This window comes from Asparagus officinalis, chromosome 5, assembly GCF_001876935.1.
Source record: "Asparagus officinalis chromosome 5, Aspof.V1, whole genome shotgun sequence".
NCBI lineage: Eukaryota > Viridiplantae > Streptophyta > Magnoliopsida > Asparagales > Asparagaceae > Asparagus > Asparagus officinalis.
This window is the reverse complement of record NC_033798.1, coordinates 3,308,780-3,331,407: the sequence shown is the minus strand read 5'-3', so window position 1 is coordinate 3,331,407 and position 22,628 is coordinate 3,308,780. Positions and strand designations below refer to the sequence as shown.

The 22,628-nt window shown below is 36.3% G+C and overlaps 2 protein-coding genes across 2 annotated transcripts in view; both read left to right on the top strand.

Annotated features, from left to right (window-relative positions):
* Positions 1,324 to 8,256, top strand: LOC109840008 (RNA polymerase II-associated protein 3). The gene is given in 14 exon segments (XM_020408498.1): positions 1,324 to 1,497; positions 3,008 to 3,235; positions 3,300 to 3,424; positions 3,827 to 3,948; positions 4,052 to 4,134; positions 4,823 to 4,981; positions 5,259 to 5,408; positions 6,410 to 6,491; positions 6,494 to 6,597; positions 6,673 to 6,767; positions 6,865 to 6,962; positions 7,313 to 7,464; positions 7,812 to 7,865; positions 7,982 to 8,256. Coding segments are annotated over 12 exon segments (1,413 nt in total). The 5' UTR covers positions 1,324 to 1,473; the 3' UTR covers positions 7,456 to 7,464; positions 7,812 to 7,865; positions 7,982 to 8,256.
* Positions 9,857 to 22,628, top strand: part of LOC109842765 (ATP-dependent Clp protease proteolytic subunit 5, chloroplastic) — a 16,484-nt gene continuing 3,712 nt past the window's right edge. The window contains exons 1-7 of the mRNA XM_020411645.1: positions 9,857 to 10,213; positions 10,463 to 10,580; positions 10,670 to 10,762; positions 14,126 to 14,171; positions 14,263 to 14,335; positions 22,507 to 22,544; position 22,628. The exon at position 22,628 is cut by the window's right edge and continues 82 nt beyond it. Coding sequence (XP_020267234.1) covers positions 10,008 to 10,213; positions 10,463 to 10,580; positions 10,670 to 10,762; positions 14,126 to 14,171; positions 14,263 to 14,335; positions 22,507 to 22,544; position 22,628 — 575 coding nt within the window. The 5' untranslated portion in view covers positions 9,857 to 10,007. The remainder of the gene's footprint in view (positions 10,214 to 10,462; positions 10,581 to 10,669; positions 10,763 to 14,125; positions 14,172 to 14,262; positions 14,336 to 22,506; positions 22,545 to 22,627) is intronic.

Sequence of the window (22,628 nt, the reverse complement as noted above, 5' to 3'; positions counted from 1 at the left end):
GGCACCCGGCTGGTGTGCGGCGGGATGGGCAAGCGGCGGGTCCGGCGACGACGACTGCGGGCTACGTGGCGGTGGGCGCGGTGGGCGGCGAGTGGTGGCGGCGGGCGGCGAACGAACGACGAGTAGCGACGGGCGGCGGATGGCGCGAACGAGCAGGCGGACGGAGCGGCAGCGCGGGTGAGTGGCGGCAGACGTGCGACGAGCGACGGGTGGTGGCGGCGGGCGTCAGACGGTGCGACGAGCAGAGTGGGGGCGGACGGGCCGATGCCGACGGGCAGCGGCTTAGATGAAAAACGGGCAGTGGCGAGCGGCGGCTAGCGGCTCGCGGGCCAAGAAGGCGGTGGTGGCGGGAGGCGACGAGGCGGTGGTGGCGACGGGCGGCGACATCGACGAAGCCGGCGGATGCGCGGTAGCACGATCGCTTAGATGAAAAAACGTGCAGGCGACGGCACGGTGGGGGCGGCACAGGCGGCGGCAGACGCAACGACAGTGGCGGGCGCAGACGGCCACCGTGAGCAGTGGCGGGCGAGCGGTGACGGACGACGCCGGTTTAGATGGAAGAAAAAAACGGAATCTCAAAACACCCTTTTGATGTTTTAAGAAAAGCGTTCATTTTTTGGATTTTGTAAAGGGTCAAGTCAAATAATCGCTTCGGTTGCCAAATACGTTTCATTGTTTAAAAAAAAAAACGAAAACGGCTAAAACGCCATGGTTGCCACACGCTGAAACGTGTTTGTAAAATTATTTACCTGCAATTATTTTAGAAAATACTTCTTAGTAATAAATAGAGAAGACTATTACTTATGTTGAAAATATAAATATAAGATAGTCAAGTAAAACGATGAAACTAATTAGTATTTTGGTTTTATGTATCTTTTTTATCTCTTCATATGATCTCTTTTATAAGTGAAAAAAGGCCCGTTGTCAAATAAGCGATTGAGATAAATCAGCCTAAGAATATCTCAGGTTCCTAAAAACATGAGAACTCTAACTAATTTTAATTAATTATTAATTAAGTATTTTATTTGTTATATATTGATACCAAATCAGCCTAACTAAACCGATTTAAACTTTTGCTTGCTTTTTGCCTAATTAACTTATGCTGGATTTTTTTCCTCTATACTGATTGAGGGAGAGTTATGTTCTATCAAAACCATCCGTATATGAAAAAAAAATAAATAATCAGTGTTGTTCACGGGCACAAAAAGAGGGGCAGTTTGGGGATTTCAATGCACCTTTTCATGTGGGCCCCAATTTAGTAGAAAAGGCCCAATACGAGATCAAAGTAGTGGCCCATCAATTTCGGGTCACCGGGCGTTGAATCAAATCCAACCCAAAAAACACAACCCTGTTTCTCGAATCATCGCGTCTTCTTCTCCCCGCAAAGCTAAAACCCTTTTTCATTTCAAAACCCTCGATAATTTTCTCGCTTTTTTCCTTCGTTTCCTTTTCCTACTGTTATCGGAAACCCTAATGAGTGGCAAAGATCGTCCCTTGGTAAAGTTCTCTTCTCAATTTCTTCTCTTTTCCACCCTAATTTCGATGCAGTTTGGTGATTTTGAGAGGTTTCTTCGGCGATAAATTTAGGATTTTAAAGGTTTTCTGAAGGACTTGAATGATTGGGATCATTTGCATAGCGATAAAGATCTGAAAATGAATTTTTAAGATTATAAGTTAATTTTGGTGGTAACTTGTTGGGGAAATTTATTTATTGTTTAATTTCTAGCAAGTTTATTAATTTCAAAGTGGTTGGGGCAGGGAAAATTATTTATTGTTTAATTTCAAAGTAGTTGGATACTGTTTATGTATTGAGCAATGAGCAAAGTTGGTGTGACTCGAACAGTCACTGTTTACCAATGTCGTACATGATCAATGTTTTGATTACTCTAGAGCTTGAAACCATTTAGTTGCATGGGAACTTTTTGATCTTTAGATCTCCATGTACCTTTAGGCTCATAGAGTTGTGTAGCCCTCTTTATCTTTGTTCACATTTCATACCTGAAAAATCTTATAATTGAACGAAAACCCAACCTCAACAGAGAACGGGTTTCTTTTGTTTTTTGTTTTTGTTTTTTTTTGGGGTTGGGTGCAACTAAGTGTCTATTTACCTTAAAATAATAGTATAATACTATAAAACTGAAGTATCAGATAGGAATGTACTCAGTGCACTTTGTTGTTGGAAATTTAAATGAGCTTTTATTTTCCAATTGGCTAATTTAAATGACTTTATATTCTAATTTGTGAATATTTTAGCTAGGTAATAGATCTGCCCTTGCTGTGAAAGAAGGAAAAGGAAAACAATTTCTAAGATATTCTAGATCCAGAAGGTATGCAAATAAAGAGTTTGATTGAATAAATTCAAATTTATTTACTCATAACATTTGGGCTGAATCTTCCAATTTCTCAAAGACATAACCCCATTTTTACTCGGGCCGCTAAAGGTAACCTATTACAGTGTCCTTCATATAATCCGTTATGTCATTGTAATTGCCACCCGAATCTCCTTGTAGTTTAGTGATGAAAGACTGGCATAATACTACACTAGCCCTAAGATAATGAAGAAGGGCTTTAATGACCAACCTTAATGGTGTCAAATGCCAATACGACATTGATGCTTTGGGATGTAATAGCCTCTCTGACCTTCTTCAGCACATAGTAAAACGTGTTGGTGAAAATCTTCATTGGATGGTTGAAATAGTTGAAGGATGTATAAGTATATCATATTTACTGCGAACATCTTCTCATAAACATGTAAATCTGCACACTTGTCTAAAAAAATCTGCAGAATGTAATATCCGTGCGGACCTCTTGCATGAGCATATGTTTTTTATCCTTGTGATAAGGGCACTAGTTATTGATAGGTATCAGTTTAAATCATGTGCAGAACATTCCAATATCATGAAGATCTCCATGCATTAGATTTTCTGTTTATATATATAAAATGCTTATTAAATTATGCACTTAACAACATCAACCTCATTCATTTTGTTCTCAATTTCTGTTAAAGGGATCATTGCGGAGCATTGGGAAATTAGGGGAAGAAAAAGGACCTTCGAGAAAGGTTGCTGCTAATGAAGCTAAGAAAAGAGCTACTGCAATTTCTGGATCTACTTCCGGTGACCATGACAAACATTATCTGAACTATGCAAGAGCAGTAGGTCAATTTCCTAGTAGCTTCCTGAGTGATGAAAAATTACCAGATGCAGCTTCAGAAAAANGAGGGTTACATCAGGACGTATTTGTTCTACATTGTAATTTAATGTTCTAAAGCTAAACTGATGTGTATGTTCAACTTGCAGGGTAATGAATGCTTTAAGCAAAAAAAATATCTTGAAGCAATTGATTGTTATTCAAGAAGCATTGCACTGTCTCCCACATCAGTTGCTTTTGCAAATAGAGCTATGGCATACATCAAACTCAAGAGGCAAGTTCCCTGTTCCTGATTCTGTGTTTTTTCTTTTGTGTATGGTCATTTTGCATCTCAGTTTTGCTTCCGAGATGCAACTACAGAGAACATAGAATTAAATGAACTAAACTGTATATCTGTATTCAATTTTCTTTATCAGTAGCAACCAACTTGTAACATTCTCATATTGATCAGATTAGCCATAACATTTCATTTTTCAAGCATTAACCATTGAGTACTATGTTCACTGTTTTCAGGACCAGTTGACAATCTTTACCAGTATTGTTTTATGAGAAGGCTAATATATGTCTGAAAATTTATTGTGAATTTATACTGATTTTCAGTTGTGCTGCATGGTTTTCCCCATTCCTTGAACTTAAGTTTCCATCATTATTTGATGTGTGATAAAATGTCCAATAGATATGAAGAGGCTGAAAGTGATTGTACGGAGGCCTTGAACTTAGATGATCGATATGTAAAAGCATACTCTCGTCGAGCTACAGCCAGGAAAGAACTTGGAAAATTTAAAGCTTCTATTGAAGGTCAGATCTGTCATTATCCTTCTATCCTTTCTGGCTGTTTCTGAGTTTCAGTTATTAGATATCCAAGAACCGTGTGTAGTAAAACTAAAAAAGTTGATTGCAGATTCTGAATTTGCAATTAGCCTTGAGCCTAATAACGTGGAACTCCGAAAACAGTATACTGAGGCAAGAGAATTGCTTGAAAAGGTGAGTACTTTATCCAATGTGCGTGCTGTTTTGTCTTTCTAATAGACTAATACACTATAATATGATGTTTCTAGTAAAAAGCTACTACAATGTGAGAGTCTGATGCTTGTTCTAGGATACTATTATGTTTTATCAGTTTACATAATAGTTTTCTTGTCACCAGTAATTCCCCCCACACCCCCCTCTCCAAAAAAAAGGAAAAAAGGAAAAGAAAAAAAGAAAATGCATTTAGAAAAAAGAACTACATGAGTCACTTACTATAACATGTACTCTCGAAGCACCTTTGAAGCGCCACTCCATTTCAATTATTCTGCAGTAATCAGTGTCCTAGTCAAATCTAACCGTGCTTAATGAATGATCTTAATGATGAACCCATCCATGTCTCAGTGTTTCTTTTCATCAATTCAAAATTTTTGTTGTTTTATATTGTTACTGATAACCCCATTTTCATTTCTGCATGCAGTAATCATGTTTAATTATCTGATTTGTTATTTGTGGATTTTCAGCATGCTATACTATCTTGTATATTGTCGTGAAAGATGTTTTCTGAAATGTTTTTTTGACATACGGTGCTTAGTTTTTTTTGTTGTAGCGTCATGTTTATTTGGTTTCTTTTTACCTTCGGACTAATAGTGTTGTAAAAATTAGAAAGAACCTGAATCATGATTATGCATATTTATGGACCCAGGAAATCTCCAAAAAGCACTCTGGTCCATCAAAAAGCTCTGGTCAAGGGATAAAAAGAGCTAATATTTTGGACGCGGCAATGAAAGGTGTTCAGGATTTGCCTTCTGTGTCAAGCACTGCTGCTATGGCATCAGCTACTTCAGTACAAACCGGCAATGTGGTATGAATAAAACTTCTGACAATATTTAAAACGGGCCTTCTTGTAGTTGGTGATAATAAATGATTAATGCATTAATATGGGCCATAGTGTACAAAACCAATGGGAATTTTTGGGTAAGAACCACATGAACAAAAACATGTCATTGTCTCTTTTATGTTGTAGATATTATGAAATCCAAAATGCTCTGCTAACGCTAAATGTCTTTTTGTGAACCAGTAATTGTAGGGTAATTTGTGTTTTTAGCTATTCACATGGCAGTCTGATTGTACCTTTTCAGGATACTACTAGTGGGAAAGCTTTCAGTAAGCCCCTAATTGCTGCCAATAAGGTGGATAGCAAAGGTACAAGTAAAGAAATTGAGAGCAGGGACTTAATGAATGGATCACATGGAACAGTAGCATCAAGCTCCATTGATGGAGGGGTAAACGTACGTCACAGAATCTAACTACTTGATTCAGTAGCTTGAAACTAGTTGGACGCAATATTTCTGAAATATTCAAACTGTGATCTGAATGATCAAAATGAAGATGTCACGATTAGTTCACATCTTCGCTACAAAAGGTAGGTTCATCATAGAAACCACCTTTAATATATGGTCATCCTATAGAAACCACCTTTCATTTTAAAGTCATATATAAACCACCTTTAAAGTGCTTTTTTTGGCAATCAACCCACCTGAGCCCACCTTCAGGTCCTGTTTATTCGATTCTGCTTTATAATGCAGTCTAGATACCAAATATATTAGAGAGATGGTCCTTAATAGAGGTTAGGTAGGGTCAATTATTGAAATAACTTAAATGAACAGTGGGCTCAGGTGGTTAATTGCAACAAAAAAAATGCTTTGAAGGTGGTTTATGCATATATTGAAAATAAAAGGTGGTTTCCATAGGATGACCTTATTTTAAAGGTGGTTTCTATGGGGAAAAAACCCCTAAAGCATAATTTTTTTTTTTCTGTTCATGACAATCTGGTAAGCTGAATGATCTGTTCCTTGGCATATAAAATGTATAAACTAATTGTTATTTTTCTGTCAGATATCAAAATACATTGAATAGAGTATGTGGCGTGTTGTTAGAAAGATATGAGAAGGAAGTGACATCTTCTTATGGAAACAATATATTAGGCATAGGTGGTGAAACTGTGAACGGTCTGCAATGCAAGATCTGCCTGTTGATAGAAAAGATGTGTACTTCCCGAAACTTAACAAAATGTGATGTGCATCACCAGTTCAAAGGTAGAAATTTAAAGCAAATTGACTGAACCAAAATCAACCAGCAAGGATAACTATCCATCCACTGCTTCTGTCACATAAGCAAGATACTTTATTTTGAAGCAATTGAGTTTTTTTTTTTTGCGTTCTTCTTCTTTTAGAAGAAATGATCTTTCTTCTACAATCACATAGTTGCCTGCAATGTCATATACATTCAGGTTCAAGAAGGTGTTATCCGTCGGAAGCAGGACCTGGATGCTTCAATTCAAAATCTTGCATCTCGTGCTGCGTCTCGAGTAATGCAGCCACTGTAAAAAATATTTCAGCTCCAAAGTCGGCTTATGAGTTTGAAGTTTCGTGGAGAGCACTCTCTGGTGATTCTGAAAAGCAATCTTGTTTGCTGAAGGTTTGTCATATCTAAAGAACAGCTTTGGTTAATAATGTTTGGTGATGCTTATACTGAATTTCTTCTTGTTATCAGATGATACCGCCAGCTACATTACCTAAGATTTTCAAAAATGCTCTGTCTGCTCCTATGCTGATTGAAATTATCAAATGCACTGCAGCAATTTTCAAGTATTTCCTCTTTCTAGATATATACTGTGTTTACTCTTTGACCTTGTGATTTAGCTTTGCTCAAGATTTTACCTGGATTTTTGTGTTCTTTTTTTAGGGAAGACACTGAATTTGCTGTGAGCATTTTAGATAATTTGACCAAAGTCCCAAGGTTCGACATGATAATCATGTGCCTTTCTGCTGTTGATCATGCTGGTAAGTTTAGTATAACTCTTTAGCCTCGAATAAAAGGGCTCTAAGTGTTAGCAGTTCATGCACTACTTTAATCTCTGCTGGTGACTAAGTGTTAGCAATTTTGATGGCAAAGCCATCCAATAACAACAGAATGCGCTACTTTAATCTCTGCTGGTGACTAAGTGTTAGCAATTTTGATGGCAAAGCCATCCAATAACAACAGAATGCTGGTGACTAAGTGTTAGCAATTTTGATGGCAAAGCCATCCAATAACAAAATTGAGAGAGAGAGGGAAAAAAGAGGGAGGGAGGGAGGGAGGGAGGGAGGGAGGGATCAAATGAGCTGCTAATTGATGCATGTTGAACTGACAGAAATCCACCACCAATGGGAGCAAGTATTCTCCATGAAGGATATTCGAGCTGATCATGTTGATGTTCTCAATAAACTGCGGCCAAAATTCTGCTATGGCCAGTGGCAGGCTCATGTTCTTGGATCCAATGGGCGGCCAAAATAAGTATTATCTGTGAGTATTTTATTAAATTATTTTATTCTATTCATATGCCCGTAGTTTAAAACATATTTCAACGGTTGGCTTTCTCCATTTGCTGTATAAAGGTTCCTTCCCTTTTATACGAATGGTTCATCCTAATGTGAAACATAATATACATGTTTTATATGAATGGTTCATCCTAATGTGAAACAGAATATAAATGTGGTTTATGTCTGAAAAGTATGTTCTTGGTCACGAATTAGCTTCTGTGTTATCCTACTCTATAATTTTTTTTAACGACGGGAATAATGCAGAGTAGCCAAATTTTGCCTAATCTTCCTCACAAATTGAGAAATTAAGTGTTTATTCTTTTGTTTCAGGTTACGACTTGTAGAAAATTTATGGTTATTTTTCTTGGTTCATACTTTGGTAATGTAAGTTATCCATTTCAAGCGTCCATCAGAGCTAAACTCCTATTATGAAATGGCACACATTAGTGTAAATCTGTTTATTTTAATGTCTAACGTGAAATATATTTTCCTTATGAAAGGGCTGAAGCATTGCTTGTTTATCTTCTGTTCTGTGCTTGCGACAGTTGGAGAGATCTCGGTTACGACTTCAAACTAGTAAGAGGCATGTATGATGAGGATAAAAAACTTCATGCGGTCTGTAATTTTGTTGTTTGGAAGGAAAGCAATAATTTGTAAATAGTGTATCAATTAAGAAACAAACTTTGTATTTTTAATATTTGATATGTGCACCTTAGATGAGTTTAATTTCTTCAAACCCACCTTCGAGAGTGTAATTTGATGTGGATTCTGTGAAGGAAATAATCGTATGCTAAGGGGCTGTTTGGTTCGTTTTTTAACTCGGTGGAAAAGTTTTACACCGCCTTCACATCAGATTTTTCGTGGTCACGTAGGATATAAATTTTTCGTCGGTTTTTTTTCCATATTTGGTTCGTTAGGGTTGAAGAAGGGAAATTCGGTGAAAATCGCCGCCACATCAGATTTTTTTCTCCTCCAATTCCTTCCTCAACCTCGTGAAATCGACGAAAACTGCAGTCACGTCGGCTTTTTGCCATATAAACAAAAGTTTTTCCTTTTTTTCCATGCGAACCAAACACAAGAAAAATAAATACATTGGTTTTCCACCATTTTTTTTTGCGAACCAAAGCGAAACAATCTATTTCTTGGAAAAGTTTGGAAAACTTAAAATTTGTGTTTTTGTACATGAAAATGCATTTCCCTATATCTAAAAAACGAACCAAACAGCCCCTAATATTCAAAGTGATTACATGCTAGTCACATGTACTACCCGATAAAACTAATAATACCAATTGGTCGTATTGATTACAAGTTTGATATCTCATCTGATCATAATTGCAAAGAGCTGTAATAGTTTCATTTGTATGCTAATTATGGCTTCCTTTTACAACAGGTGATGGTGGTTAATTCGTAATTGCGAGCTTCTAGCCTTGGATTGTTTAATTTTAAAAAAATTAATACTGAGAAATCTAATATTTGAGGATATTTTGATTGTAGCGTGCGTTCTCAGGAGACTTGCAGATTTTTTTTTTTTTGTTAATCTTGTGGATGCTGTTTTACTTGAAGGTTCCGGGGTTTTGAGTGATAGATTGTATTTTACCGTCAGCTTGTTGCATGTCACATTCATAGTTTCATACTGATGCGAGCTGCGAGGAGGGGGAGAATTTTCATTTCCCCCCCTCTATTTGTAGTTTGGTCCGTGTAATAAAATCTTAAGCTTTACCGTCTTTCAATTTTATCACTTAACTAGACCTTGATGGGATAAGAAATTATCATATGGGTAGAATATCAGGGTTATAGATAGACCTGTTATATATTAGATCTTCATGTTTCCAAACTAGACTATCGATGATAAAAGCGTGAGCCTTGGTTACACCAATTTAATTGATTTTGGGGCGTAAATTGAAAATTTTACGGGTGCTATTAAAAATAACCTTATGGAATTTTAAACAAAGAGTTGACAGTCTAATGTAACAAAAACCAAATTAGAAAATATATCAATGATTGATCGTATATAGGAGTTTTAAACAAAGGCACCTCGAATGGACTTTCGAGTCTTGGACGAAGGAGCAGTTTCATTTTTTGAAATTTCTTTTTTATTTGTCAAGCAACGGAAGCAAAGGTAATAAATATATTTTAAAGTGTTCTCCGCCTCTTTCTAATTTTATTACGTACTACGTGATTAACTTCCAGGCACACCATAACAACAATTTAAACTAAATTGCAAATATGAAGATTTGAGGATCTATTATAACAATATAACATAAATCAGGGTCTAATATGAAAAAACCTCATAAAAACCATTCTATAGGTCCTAAGATGCAATAAGTGAAGTCACAAGGACCAAATAGTGCAAACAAAACCCCCAAAGAAACAGAACCAGAACACAATTACAAGATAACGAAGAGTCCAGTTCCAAATTGTTCCGGCCAAAAAAAGGAGCCGCCTTTTTCTCCGTAACGTATCGGATAAGGCGGCCGAAACAAATCCGCAGAGCAAGAAGAAATCAGAGGGAAACCGAGCTCATCAATGGCGAATTCCTCTTGCATCTCGGCGTCAACTACAACGTCAATTTCCCCTCTCAAAACCCCCGTCAAAAACCCCAACCCTAAACTTCAATCCATCCGCCTCCTCCCTCCTTCCTCCAGGAAACCAGCTTCAACCATCAGAGCAGCGTATTCGAGCCCTCACTGGACCTCGCGGCCCAATCAAAGGACGGGGCTTTGGTCAATTAGGTGAGCACCCGCTCAGATTTGTGAAAACCCTAGAAAATTTGTGGTGTTTTCGTAATTTTCGGATTGTTTGGTAGGGATTTGGTCAATTAGATAAGCAGCAGCTCAGATTTGTGAAAAAACCCTGAAAACGTTTTGGCTTTTTGTGATTATCGGATTGCTTAGAAGGATGTGTTCAGTTAGATAAGCGCTACTCAGATTTGTGAAAGCCCTTAAAAAAGTTTACTTTTTTTAATTATTGGATTGTTTTAGGGAGGATTTGCAAATGCCGGCATCACCGTACTTTCCGGTGGAGGCGCAGGGGGGGCAGGGCCCATCGCCCATGGTTCAGGAGAGGTTCCAGAGCGTTATCACTCAGCTCTTTCAGCATGTAATTTTATTTAATTTGTTCAACTTTCCGAGGTTTCTTTTTGTGAAATTTAAGTAAAGATTTGATTTTTATGAATTTTTTGATTGTAGAGGATAATAAGGTGTGGTGGTGCTGTGGATGATGACATGGCAAATATTATTGTGGGGCAGTTGTTGTATCTAGATGCTGTAGATCCTACAAAGGTATCATCTTTCTTGTGTTCGAGTTTACTTGCATTGAGATTATTAGTAAACATGTGGGCTATTGAGTGTTAAAACAGTTTAAAGCTTCATGTAGATGTATCAAATGGCTAATAGGTAATTTTGAGTACCTGATCTATAGTTCACATTCTTAAATGCATATGCACAGTCCCTTGCCTTTTCCTTTGTCCTTGTTATAATCAAGCTTTATGTTCTTCACTTTATTTTGAGTAACTAGTATAATACACAGTGCTTTGCACGTGAACATACATGTTTTAAGTTTTGAATTTTTTTTATTGAATAGTAAAACTATTTGTTAATAAATAAAGTTGTATAATAATATTGCTTAAAGGGAAATGTATGAATTAATTGTTATTGTGTAGTTATTGTAATTGAATGTTTTTCTTATAATGATCGCCTAGTGCTAACCTTTTTCTTAAATAAGTTCCGCAAATCTAAAATTGTTCTTAAATAAAAGTGCTAATTCTATAAGTTCTCTTAAATATGCCCTCTCCAACTTGAAAGTTGTTAACTTAACTCTAAATTAACTAAGCTGCATTAATCCTGCTAGCTTTTTCTTGATGTTCCTTGATACCTTCAACATATTGCAATCATTACTTCTTATTATGATTATTTAATAGGATAAATTACAATAAACCCTCATGAACTTCCATCCCCTATGAACTTTCAAAATCACACTAAACCCCTAATGATTTATCTGTTTCAAAGAAAACCCAATAACTTTATATGAATTTTGCAGATAACCCCTATAAATTAGAACCGAAAATGGCATAAAAAGGTATTTTGAAAGTTATTGGGGGGTTTTGTGTAATTTATCTAAAAGATATTGATGGCTTTCTACAAAATTTATTAGGGGTTTAGTCTGATTTCAAAAGTTTATAGGGTCTATTTACTGCAAAATGCTAAAAGTTCATGTGGGTTTACTATAATTTATCTTATTTAATATTATAGTTCTTAGTGCAAGTAATATTATTAAAATAATTATGCTATTTATATACTATAAAATATTTATCTAATTTAATTTTTTTAAATTATGCTCGTAAATAATTTAGTACTATTATTAATATTAAATATATTTTTTGTGGTTGTACTATTATTAATATGAAATAATTTATTGTAAAAAGGTTAGATTTCAATCATCACTAAATATAGATTATTAAGTATCATATAATAATCTTTGAGAAAATACTCTAAAAATAATATTAAATTATTTATTTAATTTATTAATGATATAATACTAAATAAATAGTGTAATTCGTAATTTATGTCATATTATTGAAATAATTACACTATTTACATAATTAAATATTTATTCTATTGCTCATTGAATTATAGTATAATTCTTAATAGTAGTAATATATTATTCTAACTTTACTATTATTTTATTAAATTCATAAATAATTTATAATAATTTAATTGGTTACTACTAATAATTGTGTATACTTTTTTATATAATAATTTATTATATTATTTTTAAACAAATACTAGTTATAATATTATTGACTATGTTGCCTAGATACGGGTACGGGTGCGGGTATAGGTACGGGGCACGGTAAATTTATAAAAAGTAGGGTACGGGGACATGACTGTATATATATAAAATAATTAACTTTAGATCAGTATTGAATTAAATACATATTACATTTGCAAATATACCCCAAAATATGACAAACATCCCTCAAAATATTACAATATATTGTTTAAAGTTGCAAATATACCTCCAAAAGTTAGTTCTATATCCCAAAAACTTACAACTAACTAGCATATTCCAAAAATTAAAACTATATTCCTTGCATAAGAAATAGAAAAATATTTTTATTTTAATTAAAAATTTTGAACTAATATTATTACTTATATAAACCCAAACCCAAACCCCTCCCCATATAAAACCCAAACCCAAACCCAAACCCCCCTCCTATATATAACCCAAACCCAAACCAAAACCCCTCCCCATATAAAAAAACAAACGGGCGATGAAAAAAACCCAAACCCAAACCCAAACCCAAACCCCTTCCCATATAAAACCTCAACCACCCCCTCTAGGGTTTTCGCCGCCTCCCATTTCTCCTCCGTCTTCGTCGCCTCCTCCCATTTCTCCTCGCCAATCTCTAGGGTTTCTGTCGTCGTCGTCGTCGTCGTCGTTGAGAAACACGATTCGTCGTCGAGGAGCTGTTTCGTCGTCAAGGCGCTGAAATTGCTTCGTCGAGGCTCCTGATTTCGTCGTCGAGGAGCAGGATTCGTCGCTTCCGTTGATGGGGTCGTCGCTTCTTCGATGGGTTCGAAGGTAGTGAAGGCAGAATCGCTTCAGAGCACTAGGTATTTCAAGGTGATAAAGGCAAAATTTTAGGTTCGTTTTTTTTCTACCTCGCGAGTGAAGTAACCGTGTCCCTGCCGTTTGGGTGCAGATCCACACCCAATACGTACCCGACACGGGTACGGGACCAAGACCAAAAATCCTGTGTCGGGGTAACATAGATGATTGATAATTATAATTATTTAGGAAGTTAAGGAGGTGCATAATTAATAGGAGGTTATATACTTATATTTATTTATTGAAAGATTAATTAGAGATAATGTTATAGATAGAGTTTATCAAAATTTGAGAGGTCAAAAAAAGAAATTAAAAGTTTTAACACTCCGATCCTCTTTTAATAGTAGTATAGATTTAACCTTATAAATTACTTGAGGCAGTGTGCAGAATAATTGAAAGTACTGGACTCTTCTTTGCCGTGGGTGTTCATGCTCCATTTTGTTGATGCAAATTTGTGACTGGTATCTTGTGTTACATCAAATCAAAGTTATGGCGTAGGGTCTTTTCTTCAAATGATGATCACTTCGTCATGCATTTGTGTTGAAAATTTTTAAACCGTATTAACTTTGCTGATTTTTTCTCTAAAGCCTTAACCATACACGTACTTCCGTATTCAACAGACACATTAACATGTGATAAAGAAGATGTAAGCAAATGGAGAATACATGCTAGATGCTTCATTCTTTCTATTAAGTTCCCATTACTCTCCTTGAACCTCCTTTGTTATCAATGCACTAATGTCCATTGATAATCATGGTTCTAGTTGATGCATGCACTTATCACATGATTATGAGATATGAGATTTAAATCAAAGCATAGTTTACCTCTAGATTGATGTTAACTTTTTCATTCTGCACCTCCTGGCATACTTCTTCTATCTATTTTTAATCAGCTACTAAATTTATTTTTCATGCATCAGTTGTACTGATGCTCTGTTTCCGGTTAGTAGTTCTTTCATTGTATTAACAACATCAGTCTTATGTTATGCTCAAAACTGACTCTTCTCTTAATGTGCCGACCAATATGCTTGATAGGATATTGTCATGTATGTGAATTCACCAGGAGGATCAGTAACAGCTGGTAATAACTTTCTACTTAAGCTCTCTTGTTAATATCTAATTTAAAAAAATTGCATGTCTCTTACAGTCACAATTGCATCATTTCCTTTTAGGTATGGCAGTATTTGATACAATGAGGCACATCAGGCCAGATGTTTCCACTGTTTGTGTTGGATTGGCAGCAAGGTAAGAATATATCTGCATCTTGTGACCTTTTCATTTGCTTCAATTTATTGTGTGACACTTGCACTGTTGTATGACTCTAATGACTACAATTAGCTGTATGTCCACTATGATTAGTTAGTTCTTTTACACTTCTCCCAATCTCTCTATGATTAATTAGTCTTTTACGCTTCTCCCAATGCCTAGGAATCCTACACACGGTTCTTCAAGTTATATAGTACATGGTTGCTTCAAGATTTTAATCTTATGTTCTTCAGTTGCTTGTTGTTTTATTGTATTACATAGACACAAGAATATAATATTTAAAGTAACTGCCAGATCCATTTTTATGACTTGCTATAATTGATAGCACAAGGACGATGGAGTTCGTGGTATATCCACATCTAAGATTCTGACTGTGATCACCCAGATTGAATTAGGTATATGATCCAATAAATTGGAGAGATAGGAGAATGTGTCAGTTTCCACTACATGTAACTGTTGCTATTCTTGCTATTAACAGCAACATAGAGCTTTATGAATAACTTGTTCAGCTTTAATACACGCACACACAAAAAACACACACAAACACACACACACACACACACACACACACACACACACACACACACACACACACACACACACACACACACACACACACACACACACACACACACACACACACACACACACACACACACACTATATATATACATATATATATATATATATATATATATATATATGAAATATGGGTATGCTTGGTACCAAGCATAAATTTCGTGCCTGGTAGTGAGATATCACATCCCCATCCAGTCCCCAATCCATGTGAATGTGATCCCACATTTGAATGAGGGGATGTGTTACCTCACTACCAAGCACAACAATTTGTGCTTGGTACCAAGCATACCTATTTTTCTCTCTCTATATACATACATGTATGTACGTGTGCATATATTTGTGTGTTGGATTATTTAGCAAAATGAGCTACCAGGAGAGGGGAGTGGTGAGGTCCACACCTTTCGATTTGATTAGTAGGGTAGGCCTCACGATAGATTATTAATTGTAGCCTTGCTCAATACACATATATTAATATGTTACTGCTAATAATATCAATATGCGAATAATATCATCCTAATTTCAAAATTTTGTGTTTAAAAATAGCAATAATGACACAAAATTGGTAGTTTTATACCAAGCACAAAATTGGTGCTTGGTAGTGACGTGGATGTTTCTCATCCACACATTTAAAGTTGTCCATTTAAAAATGATCCCCACTTGATTACCTACTCATTAAATATGTGGACGAGAAGTGGCTACATGACTGCCAAACAACAAATTTGGTGCTTGGTACCAAACATACCCATTATTCTTATATACACACATACATACATTACCAGAACAACTTATACAAATCAGAATCTAGAAGATGAACATGCCAAATCTAAGACTAGCAGTAGCACACGCTAATACACAACACACTCTTATCTTACAAAAGCTCTCAAAGGAAATATTACAAAGTAAAGCATTCACACCAAGGTTTTAAATGTCGGCCGACAACATGTCAGTTTGAGGGCTTGAGCGACACGACATGGGTGATTTCAACTCATATGTCGATTTTCAGGGCCAAATCGGAAATATCGGGGTCATATCGGGCATATCGACTGATTTTTCAGCTTTGAAAAATCGGTCTATATGGCCCTTTCTTTTTAGATTTATTTTTTGTTATCGGGTTTGAGTTTAGTGATAAAAACCCAAACCCGTTTGACCCGTTCTCATGTTTAAGGGTTTCTTATGAACCCGATAGAAAGAAAAGAGAAAAATTAGGGTTGCAGCGGACTTGGGAACCCATCACTCCTTTCGTGAACGACGACGTCCTTCCCCCACCTCCATCTTGGCCCCCCGTCGTCCATCTCCCGTTGCGCCCCAAAATCCGAACCCCAATCAAACCTGAGGGCGGCAGGGTATCCCGTCGTCGGGATAAAATGAAGAGGGTGGCCGGTGACTAAGAGCGTGATTGGTGACTCATCTGAAGGACCCCGAGCAGACGAAGAAGAAGAAGAAGAAGAGCCCCGACACTGCCTCCTTGCGACGTCGGAATCCACCCATCGTCGGCACCGTCTCTAGAATTTATAAAGTATGTTTATATTGAATTTAGGAATAAGATTATATTTAGGACATGATATTATACATATGCGCACCATCCGATATGACAATCCGATATTTAGTCCATGTCCCCCGATATATCCCCGATTTTCGCTAGCTGATATGGATTTTAACCGTCTGACATGAACTCGACATCCGACATTTAAAACCTTGATTCACACAACTAACAAGAGAAATAAGTAAGTTGTTTTTCTTTCTCGAGAGCCTCCCTACAACCTTTAGCGCCCCTCTTATTTTCATGTCTCCAATGTATATCTATATCTATTGCATGATATAGATACTCTCAGAGGAAATGCTATAAAGCAAAGCACTTACACAACAAACAAAAGGAAAACAAGTAGGTGACGTACCAAGCATAAATTTCGTGCCTGGTAGTGAGATATCACATCCCCATCCAGTCCCCAATCCATGTGAATGTGATCCCACATTTGAATGAGGGGATGTGTTACCTCACTACCAAGCACAACAATTTGTGCTTGGTACCAAGCATACCTATTTTTCTCTCTCTATATACATACATGTATGTACGTGTGCATATATTTGTGTGTTGGATTATTTAGCAAAATGAGCTACCAGGAGAGGGGAGTGGTGAGGTCCACACCTTTCGATTTGATTAGTAGGGTAGGCCTCACGATAGATTATTAATTGTAGCCTTGCTCAATACACATATATTAATATGTTACTGCTAATAATATCAATATGCGAATAATATCATCCTAATTTCAAAATTTTGTGTTTAAAAATAGCAATAATGACACAAAATTGGTAGTTTTATACCAAGCACAAAATTGGTGCTTGGTAGTGACGTGGATGTTTCTCATCCACACATTTAAAGTTGTCCATTTAAAAATGATCCCCACTTGTACCTACTCACATTAAATATGTGGACGAGAAGTGGCTACATGACTGCCAAACAACAAATTTGGTGCTTGGTACCAAACATACCCATTATTCTTATATACACACATACATACATTACCAGAACAACTTATACAAATCAGAATCTAGAAGATGAACATGCCAAATCTAAGACTAGCAGTAGCACACGCTAATACACAACACACTCTTATCTTACAAAAGCTCTCAAAGGAAATATTACAAAGTAAAGCATTCACACCAAGGTTTTAAATGTCGGCCGACAACATGTCAGTTTGAGGGCTTGAGCGACACGACATGGGTGATTTCAACTCATATGTCGATTTTCAGGGCCAAATCGGAAATATCGGGGTCATATCGGGCATATCGACTGATTTTTCAGCTTTGAAAAATCGGTCTATATGGCCCTTTCTTTTTAGATTTATTTTTTGTTATCGGGTTTGAGTTTAGTGATAAAAACCCAAACCCGTTTGACCCGTTCTCATGTTTAAGGGTTTCTTATGAACCCGATAGAAAGAAAAGAGAAAAATTAGGGTTGCAGCGGACTTGGGAACCCATCACTCCTTTCGTGAACGACGACGTCCTTCCCCCACCTCCATCTTGGCCCCCCGTCGTCCATCTCCCGTTGCGCCCCAAAATCCGAACCCCAATCAAACCTGAGGGCGGCAGGGTATCCCGTCGTCGGGATAAAATGAAGAGGGTGGCCGGTGACTCATCCGAAGGACCCCGAGCAGAAGAAGAAGAAGAAGAAGAGCCCCGACACTGCCTCCTTGCGACGTCGGAATCCACCCATCGTCGGCACCGTCTCTAGAATTTATAAAGTATGTTTATATTGAATTTAGGAATAAGATTATATTTAGGACATGATATTATACATATGCGCACCATCCGATATGACAATCCGATATTTAGTCCATGTCCCCCGATATATCCCCGATTTTCGCTAGCTGATATGGATTTTAACCGTCTGACATGAACTCGACATCCGACATTTAAAACCTTGATTCACACAACTAACAAGAGAAATAAGTAAGTTGTTTTTCTTTCTCGAGAGCCTCCCTACAACCTTTAGCGCCCCTCTTATTTTCATGTCTCCAATGTATATCTATATCTATTGCATGATATAGATACTCTCAGAGGAAATGCTATAAAGCAAAGCACTTACACAACAAACAAAAGGAAAACAAGTAGGTGACTTGTTTTCTCTCTCCCAAGAGCGTCCTCATAACCTTCAGCTTCATGAGGATCCTTATTACAATTGCCATACAAACTAGATAATAATATTTATATAGAGTAAACTTACATATCAGAATAACTTAAATAAGAAGGAAACAAGTAGGTGAATTGTTTTTTTTTCTCCTGAGAGCCCACCAAAAACTTCAGCTTCTTATTTATAAAGTTCTGAAAACCTCCTAATCATAGCAGCCCTTCACATGAATTACAATATTTTGATGTCCTTAGATAATATATGGGGCCTACAAAGCTAAATTTTTTTAAAATCCACTATCAAAAGAACCACCGATGCTATTTTTGTCATAGAGATATGGAAGTCATGAGTTTTTACTCAAATCATTTTGCAGTGACAAGTAAGAATATATTTATTCGTACTGCTATGTTGTCTCAACTTTTAGCTAGAATTTTCTTTGAGATGTCTTTGCAGTAGTGGAAAATTATATAGTAGAGCTGATTTTTAGCAGTAATAGTTATATAACTTATATTATAATCATTAGGGGTTAAATTTTCATATAACCCCATGGAAATCATCACAGTTAATTTCTTCAATATCCGTGTTATCTTGATTAGCAGATGAACACTTTAGGTCACTAGCTTCTGATGTTATAGAGCCAGTATTATCATCCATTAGAGCCATTAATATTAGCAGCTTATCATAAACAAGTGACTTTGATTTTCCTTCACATGCATCTGAATGCTGCCATGCTGATCTTTCATATAAATTTAGAGGCATCAGAATACTGTAATACATGTGAACGGTTGCTATGAATAAGGGTTGCTTTGATTTGTTAGAAACTAACAGTGATGATATAAAGGTAGAAATTTGTGGTAACCGCCTAACTGGTAAAATTATAGAATTTATTGTATTATTCTATTAAATAAATAAACTCGTATGGAAACCCTAATTCTCCGTGAGCTTAGATTGGTCCTCAACAATACAATTGTTGGGATTATCAAGCTGATTGTGAACATGTTTTCTACATTCAAAATCATCTTGAAAAATATACATGGTGGATACCATTCATGAACCAAATGAGTACGGAATTGGTTTATTGAAAGCTTTTGTGCTAAATGTGGAGTCACTAAAGAAATAATGCCAAATGAAATCATTAAAAAATAAGGAAAGCACATATCTTCACGTGATATCCTTCAAATTTCAATAGAATACGGCCTACCTTAGATTATGCATTGAGATGGGATTGATAATACTAGCTCAACAACATCAGAAGTTGCTGACCTAGATTGTTCATTTGCTGGATATTGAAGAACGTAACAATGATGATTGCTACGTGGTTATGCAATACTTTACTTCTAAAATCAGCTCTATTGTATGATTTTTTTATCGTTGAAAAGATATCTTAGAGATGATTCTAGTTAAAAGTTTAGACACCATATTAATACGAAGGAATAAGATTCATTTCATGTGGATCCAACTATGTTTTGCGTTGTTTGTCGGCTACCTAACGCAACCCTCATTTATCTTGGCTTGGGATAGACAGTATTGAGAATAAAAATAAAGCACTACACTGGTGAACTTGGGACGAAAAATGCTTTATAGTTTGGAATGTTGGGCAATTAAGAAACATGCGCAAAAAATGAGCGTAGCAAAAATGAGAATGTCATGACAGTCTTGTGGGTATACACTAAAAGATATGATAAGAAGCGAATGCATTCCTAGTAAATTAGTGGTTGCTCCAATTGAGGATAAAATGAGAGTACAGACTAAGGTGGTTTGGTCATGTATAACGGAGACATCTTAGTGCACCGGTTAGAAAAAGTGATAATATTGTAGTTAATAGGATAAAGAGATCTAGATGTAGACCCAAAAGAATTTGGTTGAGAGCAATTATGAAGGATATGTTAATAGTTAATTTAACGAAGGAGATGATCCATAATAGAACGAAATGGAAGAATAGGATTTGACCCCAAATATTTGAATTTGGTTGAGAGAAATTATGAAGGATATGTTAATAGTTAATTTAACGAAGGAGATGATCCATGATAGAACGAAATGGAAGAATAGGATATATGTCGTTGACCCCAAATATTTGGGATAAAAGCTTTAATGTTGTATCAATACTAAAGAATATATTCTTACCTATTATTGCAAAATGAGATTTGAGTTAAAATTTGCGACTCATATTGCCCTATGATAAAAATAGTGTGTAGTGGTTTTGTTGGTAGTGGATTTTGCAAAAAAAAAAAGAGTTTTCTGGGTCCCATACATATATCTATATATATATATATATATATATATATATATATATATATACATACACGAGAAAAGGATATGATTGGTACCAATCACAATTTTGTGCTTAGTAGTGAGGTGACACAATGCCTCCACTACTATTCAAATGGGGGCCACATTCACATGGGTTGAGGATGCTTGGGATATGCAATCATTTGATGAGTGGAGGAGATTATGCCACCTCACTACTAAGCATAACTTTTTGTGCTCTTATACCAAGCATACTCATTTCTCTCTCTCTCTCTCTCTCTATATTATATATATAATATATATATATTATATATATATTATATATATATATATATAACAGGAAATATGGTATCCTTGTACAATAACCAACTTTGGTCCTTAGTAGAAATGCTGATGTTGGCTTGTTACGTGGCATGTAGTTGTGCTCATTCATTTAGTGAAAATGTTTACCCCCTTCAAACTAGGGCTCAAAAGGGTAAGGATCAAATTAGGTATTCTTCTTCCTCTTAGGGTTAAAATTTAGGTTAGGGCAATTAAAGTTGGGTCAGGAAGTCCGCAATTTGGAGAAGATTTTCTTCTTCACATGAAGAGAGAATAGACGGAAAAGATCTAGAGATGGGGGGATAGTTTGGAATTTTTTTTCGTAACGGTTGGTTAAAGATCTTGCTTAACCTTCGCCACATAACCGTAGTTAAGCCACGTAAGACGCACGTGAGGTGCGTTGAGTCATGTGAGGTGATCTCATCGAAAATTTTGTTACGACCGAAAATAGGCCTTGTTATCACCGTATTTCACTTTAAAGTATATATCGTCGCCAGAGTAAGAAAATATACCAAGTTGGTACTTAGGCTCAACAAAATATACCAATCTAGTAATTTAGCCTATATATATATGTGTGGGTGGGTGCGTGTGCACACGTGCGTGCTATGTACATACATACACATGTATAAGGTGTAAACTGTAAAGTAGCAATTTATATTGCTAAATAAGCTGCGTAGAAAGACGTGATGAGACCCTTTACAATAGCTTTAGTCTAGTGGACCCTTATCACATCTTCCATTGGCCCATCAGTCATGTCATCTTCCTCCTCTCTCTTATGCTGTCAACCGGAAGTGAATACGAAAAGTTCCTCATCCTACCCTTCTCATGTTTACCATAAAAGAAAACATCAAAAGGCTAGTTCCTCGTGATTTTTACTTTATCTTCCTATCACACTTTTCCCCATCTGCCCATGCAGAAGATGAAGACGACTGGGTTCATTAGATTAGTTTAGCTGGATTGATTGCAAGAGATGAGAAGTCATTTTTTTCCCTTTTAGAGTGGATGAGGTGCAGCAGGTTGATTGGAGGAAACAGACGAAGAGACGTTTTTTACTTTGGGAGGGGAAGGGGGCAACACTTGTTTATTGAACTATTTTATTCTTAAGTTGGAATATTGTCTTATTTGGATTTTTTTGTGCATAATTGAATCCACCATAAATTGAGGTCAGAATGAATTTTAGGCCTTAGCACACCAAATTATAGTTTGTTATAAATGCAAGAGTTCATGCTGGAAACTGATTAATTTCCATCTATAAAGTATAGTTTGTTATTAATGCATCATATGGTTTGTTGGTAGTAAATAACATCTTTTAGTTATATGCAAATCAACGCATCACTGACTATTCTCTTCTGGTTGTTTGGTGATTTAACAACAGTATGGGAGCATTCCTCTTGAGCGCGGGCACTAAAGGTAGTATCCTTTGAGATTGTCATTATAATAGTTAACCCTATTTTCTTTTCTGCTGCTCAGTCTATAGGTTTATTTTGACAATGTAGG